This window comes from Oryzias melastigma, linkage group LG12 (genome assembly GCF_002922805.2).
Source record: "Oryzias melastigma strain HK-1 linkage group LG12, ASM292280v2, whole genome shotgun sequence".
NCBI classification, from domain to species: domain Eukaryota; kingdom Metazoa; phylum Chordata; class Actinopteri; order Beloniformes; family Adrianichthyidae; genus Oryzias; species Oryzias melastigma.
The window spans coordinates 8,793,799-8,800,397 of NC_050523.1; the positions used below are offsets into that span (position 1 = coordinate 8,793,799).

General features: G+C 36.3%; 1 protein-coding gene across 1 annotated transcript in view; it reads left to right on the plus strand.

The window, feature by feature from the left end:
- mtrex (Mtr4 exosome RNA helicase) overlaps positions 1-6,599 on the plus strand; it is a 24,680-nt gene that overhangs the window by 9,339 nt on the left and 8,742 nt on the right. The window contains exons 12-15 of the mRNA XM_024299901.2: positions 1,602-1,681; positions 1,926-2,036; positions 3,574-3,675; positions 4,449-4,574. Of these exons, the coding sequence (XP_024155669.1) occupies positions 1,602-1,681; positions 1,926-2,036; positions 3,574-3,675; positions 4,449-4,574 (419 nt within the window). The remainder of the gene's footprint in view (positions 1-1,601; positions 1,682-1,925; positions 2,037-3,573; positions 3,676-4,448; positions 4,575-6,599) is intronic.

Genomic DNA, 6,599 nt, shown 5'->3' on the forward strand with positions numbered 1-6,599 from the left:
ATACATTTACATCAGGAATGCTCAAATAAAGTTTTGATTATTATGGGATAGTCACTGGACCATGGCTGAATTTGTGTTTAAATTTGGTGATTTTTACATTTTCCCACAATATGGCAAAAAAACAAAAACAAAACACTTTTGTTCAAAAGTCGTTTTGGCATGTTTCACCTTATGAGGAAAATGTATAAAATCAGCATGAAGGCCAAATTCAAATATTTCAAAATAGCGACTTTTCAGATACAGTTTGATCTTTTTGCAATGGTAAAAAAACGCTTTATGGTTTCTAATGATCTTCACCAAGTTTCAAACACATGCCATGAGCTTAAGTCTATAATCAATACCGAAGTTTCTTTTTTATTGGGGTTGACCTCGATGAAAGGCCACCATCTTGAATTTTCCCCCCAAAAATAAGGCTGTGTTTTAATTCCCACCCTAATCCATAACTATTTAAAAAAAACAAACTATATAGTGCTGGAGTACCTCGTGTGCTGGATTTTAAAAGCAATTCGGACAACATGCTAACTACTTTTTCTTTTCTTTTTTTTAAACAACGGATTTGACGTCACTGATTTCTCAAAGTTATAATCTAAAAAAATAGAAAAATGTTACGTCTGTTTTTGACTCCACTGTGTTCTGATGATGAAAATGTGGATGGTTGATTAAAAATTACATTTAAACACTTTTTTTTTCCGCAAAAATGGTTTAACTGCAATGTATTATATATTTGCTAATGTAGCAAGCATCCATGTAAACTGTTTTTTTGCAAAGACTTCTGGGAAATTTCTAGGGAACTCAATTTTGGAACCATTAGTGGCAAACGCACTATATAGTGAGTAGAGAAAAAATTCTAACATAGCCTAAATCCCCTTCATGCCCACCTACAAATTTAAATTTCTGTTTGGAATGTCAACGCAAGCTATATCCTCGGGCATCATTGGGAAGCTGCTTTGGAAAAAATGTTGGATTAGAAGTTGTAGATTTTCAATGGTAAGCTCACAAAAGTTGAGTTGCTTTACTGAAATATTGGGAAAATTCAATACAGGAATCACTCAAGCTGAATGAAACAAAATCACATACAGTATGAATATATTTGGAATGTGAGCGTGGTTAACAAAAATCCTCTGTTAAGGGAATCCAAAAATGTACTTTTGTTGATTCTACTAAAAATTACACAGATCTGTTGGTCCTGCAAATTCTCACTCTGAGCTCATCATATGGATGCCCTCTCTGCATCACTTTTTGACGTTTTGGGACTGGGAGTAAAGCCAACAGAAAAGCTGCCATTAGAAAAAACTTTTCTTATGCTGCTTTGAGCAGGGTGACTGGGTCTCTTTTTTTATTTTTTTTTATTTTTTTTGAGAATTGCACAATTTAGAGACGCTGTTGAAACATTTTGACTACACAACTGGCTCTGCATAAAGCAGATCATGCTCACCCTGTTTGTGGTTACAACCACCCAACCCCAATATTCCCTCTTCTTCCATGGCGCCATATGGATGAAGAAAACGTACAAACATTGTTCAAGTTTGCCCAAAATCCAACAGACTTGGGATGCTAGGAAATGCCTTTGTGCTAATGTTTACTCGACGTGTTTGTTCCAGATGATGAGAAACGTCTGGTGGAAGAAGTGTTCAACAATGCGGTGGACTGCCTCTCGGATGAGGACAAGAAACTGCCTCAGGTGACTGTTTTGACAAAACTTTTCAGTAACGGCCTTTGCAGATTTCATTTCCTTTTTTCGTTTTCTATGAGGGGAAGAGCAGAAGAAGCTGCTAAAGCTGTTGTTTCTGCTGTTGTCATTCCCTTAAAATTATTGTTATTTTGTGGTTAAACTGTTTGAGAATGATTATTGGTGGAGATGCAATGACACGTTATCCTCATTGAGTTTTTAATACTTATGATCTTGCAAACTGTCATTTTTACAGGTCGAACATGTGTTGCCGCTGTTGAAAAGAGGGATAGGTATCCATCATGGAGGTCTGCTGCCCATTCTGAAAGAAACAATAGAAATTCTTTTCTCTGAAGGTTTGCTCAAGGTAACGTACACAGTCCCGCTTTTGTCACATTCACATTTGGTGCAGGAGGAGTGATTAAAGGTTTTTGGTTAAAGATTCAACAGCTTTGGAAAAACATGTTAGAATACAGCTTAGTTTTTGGTTATTCTTATGTAGAGGAACATTTCATATACACATCTTTTACATATTTGTTTATGAAGAATTCCACTTTTGTAGACAATTGTTGGTGTATGTGGCAGCTTCAATCTACTCCTTTAAGCTCCCTCAAACCTTTGACAGGATTTCACTCACATCCTCTCAAAGATTGTTTTTTATGTAGCTGGTGCAACTTTTACTGTCATTCTTTTTCTTTTCATTAAATTTTCTGTAATATGCTTTAATACAGCACTTTGTGAACAACCATCTTGTTTAGCAGTAAGCTTTAGTGGCATGCCCTTTTGTTTGGGGTGTCTGTGACTGTCATCTAGATGTTCGTTAATTTTAGATACCCATAATTGTGCACCGAGCATTGACTGCATATGAGAACTGGACTGAGTGAACCCTCCCCCTTCGCATTCAAATACCTACTACCTTTTTTTACTAAAACCTTCTTTCTAATTCTTTTTTTTTTCCATTATATGTATTTTTTTCTTTAGTGCAAGTTATTAAAGTTATAAACTGACCAATGAGATACCTCAATAAATGTTTGAATTATTTGACAAATTCTTCCAACCCCTAATTTAAGTGGTAGGGATATGAGTTTAGAGGGAACTGTTGCAGACCAGATGACATCATCGGCCAGAAGCAGACACAATCTAACATACCCAAACCCTAAAATCTAACCCAAAAGTTTTCAGAATTGTAGAAAAATACAAGTTTATAAAGCTGAAAATGGGGAAAAATTATACATTTTTTTGAGTGACATGGAGGGATTTCTGGTTCTGGTCGAGGCATTCAGGCTCCAGATGTTGTATGGGCATGCTCACTCCTGATTAGCGAGGGTGGTTGCCGTAGAAACTGATTCAGACCAACTTGGACCAATCACTTCTTGCTGATGCTGTCGGCTTCAATATGGCAGCACCCATATCATGAAGAAACACAGACTAAATTGGCTATTTGGTTGGAGCCAGATTTAAGACATTTGTAATGGATGACATCACACTCGGTTCTCCTATACAGTCAATGATACTGGGCTAAATTAAGATATTAAGACTATTTAACCCTTGTGCTATCCTAGGCACTTTAATGTTGGGAGTGGGGTCGACTGGAACCCACCATAGCGCGCTGATCTTTTTTTTTTTTTTGCAATGATTTTTTATTTTCACTGGTGTCCATGGCAAACATGAAATCCTGTCCACCTTTGTCAACTTTTATCACAGAAAGGATAACACTTCAGTGTAAGGGTGGGGTCATCTGGACCTCAAAAGACAGCAACAAGAGTTAAATAATTCATTTTTGGAGAAACTTTATTATTAGTTTTTATCTTTCTGTTGGCCAATATCACCAAAAAAAACTATATTTCCTCTTTTATATGTTCCTTTTTCGTATGAGTGAATAACCTCCTTCTTCTTTATTTCAGGCGCTGTTTGCCACCGAGACTTTTGCCATGGGCATCAACATGCCAGCTCGCACTGTGCTCTTCACCAGCGCTCGCAAATTTGACGGCAAGAGTCACCGCTTTGTAAGAACGCGCTCATTTCTTCCATATATTTATTAATAATTCATCATTAAAGCTTCTCTATAATTTTGGAATAAGGATGTGATGCAGTGGTTTACTAAATCGTGTGAATAGGTTGTTGCTATGAAAACGGCTTTCAGGAAAGCTTTCAGGCTTTCGGTCAGTCAGAGTGTGGCTGCACATTATAAGCCAAACACACCATAAAAAGGCAGATCTGTTACTATCTTGGATAAATGTTTTATTTTTTGTTTATGAAATATAACCTGAAACAAGCATATAAAGAGAACACTTTCCGGTCTCTTCACAACTCTAGATCATCTAATGAGTGTTTTTTACCTCAGAAGAGCTTTGGTCTCTGTGCAGTGACGCCTTTATAAGGTCCTGCAGCTCGCATAAACAGCCACGTATTGTTTATAAGCGTCTGAAGCTGTCGTCACTTCTGAAACATTACAGACTAGGAGAAAAGGTGGGGGGGGGTCGCCCTCCAGCAAGTTCATCAGAAACATCTGGTCCTCCTGCTGGAGCCAGAGCTCCACGCAGGCACTGGTTCATCAAAGAGATGTGAGCCAGTGAGAAACCTGAGATGAAGAGCAACTAATCCTGATGTTTCTGTGTCAAATAATCTGGTTGTACAGGGTTTAAAGGGGTTTTTCATACTCATTTGGATTGTATTTTTGGGCACATATCCTTCCCTGACAAATACATTAACTGTTAAGTGTCAGGATAGAAAATAAAAAGGATTACTTTCCCTTCAGCAATACTTGTTCTTTTTCTAGATCACGTCAGGCGAGTACATCCAGATGTCGGGACGTGCTGGAAGAAGAGGGATGGACGACAGGGGGATTGTTATTTTCATGGTGGATGAGAAGATGAGTCCCGCTGTGGGGAAGCAGCTCCTGAAGGTGCTTTCACACTCCTCGTTATTTCAGACATCTTTGTTGCGACATTTCCTGCTGTCATGCGGTTTCCGCCTCTCATCATTAGTTCCTCATGAGGACCATCGGGTCTTTTGGTGCTCTGACTAAACTCACTGTCTCTCAGAAGCGTTTTGTCTTTCATTTGACCTTGGTGCTATAAATAAGTAGCGGGAAGTTGTGTTAATGTTTAGCTATGTGAACTTTTTTTGAGCTTTGGACTCTGCTACAAGGCAGTGATTACTATTCCCCCCTAAGACTTTCAATTTGAAAGTCAAACAGCTGTTGATAATAATGCCCTGAAGTAGGCGGTGTCTTTACTTTATATAACTCATACCTGTACATGGATAGAAATATGGTACAAATCAATGCAAAGTGAATAATATTTCTATTATTTTGAAGTTAAATATACAAACTTCCTGTTGCTTTTAAACTTCCCACTTGACTTAAACAAACACGCAGCTGCTGTTCTCCACCTGTCCTCCATCAGGAGGAAAAGGCGGTTATTTGGTAACGCTTTATTCTGAGGTTTAGTTTACAAAAAAACTACAAAATATATCATAAACAGTGGCTACTTTGCAGCTATTTTTTTAGAATTTTATTCTGTAAAGCCCACTGAATCAAAAAACAAAATTAAAATTTCTTTGAATTAAGATGTTTATAAAACTTTTGATGAAATCACAAAAAAAAAATGGAGGTATTTTTTTAATGAAATAATGATACTATGATACGTTGCGTTATTTGGCAAGTTTTTGCCCACAACATTAGTTTAAAGTCCAACTCCAACCATATTTTTTTTCTATTGTAAAATACTTCCCTGTGATCTTTTAATTATGATGATGAACTTTTTAGCCAAAATCAAACCTTTGTTGTTTTAGACATACTTTATTTTCTGCACAGCAGCTCTTTAGAAATACAATTCTGGTTTGTGGCAGGACTTTTAACTCCGAGCAACTTGTCCCCATCTTTGTCGTTGAGAGCTTCATGTGCGAGCTTATAGCTTTAAGCTAACACACATAAGCGTGAGCGAACAGGGTGCATGCAGGGGAAGACGAGACTTCTTTTTTTTTTTTTTTTCTCAGTGTCTGCATCATTACTCTGAACATTTTCTAGCATCTGGTTTTCTGATCCATTGTGATTTGAATTAAGAAATCCACAGAAAATTTGTTTTGTGCGTAAATTAGTTTATATAGTTAATCAACTACGGAAAAAAATGCTACAAGAACATAATAAAAACACAAAAAAGAAGGATTTTCATTGGAGTGGCTCTTTAAGATTCAAAAAAATATTGACACGAGTGTTCAAGAGAAAATGTCCCTTATTTACCCACTGTCTCAAATTTGATCCACACATTTTTAACATGGTGTAACCAGGGCTGAAAGTAAGCCGGTACATCCCAGTATGAGATTTGGAGGCGGTACAGTCTTTAACACACATTCAAAAGAAGCTGTAGGCTGATGCTGCTAAAGCTGTGAACCAACCAGCACTTTATCTCATCCCTTTTGCGTCTTCGTTTTTAGTGTCTAAACATCGCTACGTAATGTGATTTGTTTTGTGGTTTATAGTCTAGATTAATTCTCAACTGTACTTATCTGCATTTACTGCTATTAAAAAGATTCTCATAATTTGTTATAGTACTGGCCAAAAGGTCGTAGAGGGGTCAAATTAAGATCAGCTTCAAGTAAAGAAAAAATGAGGTTGTGTATTTTGAAAACTTTAGATTTTCTATGTATTTATTAACTTTTTAGCTTTTTTAACTTTTATCAATTGAATGAATTTTATTGTCTTCTGCTGTGTTGAAAGATGAATTTCTGCTCGTTGAACAGACAATAAAGTCTATCTATCTATCTAAACAAAATTGAAAATTTGAAAACAAAAAGTTTTAAATTTACATTTTTTTTATTTTCAATATTTCCATTAAGATTAAAATACTGTTTTTTTCCAATTTGCAATCAATTTTCAATAACTCCTTAAATTTTACATATCTGTATATCTGTTTCAAAATTTCTTGAT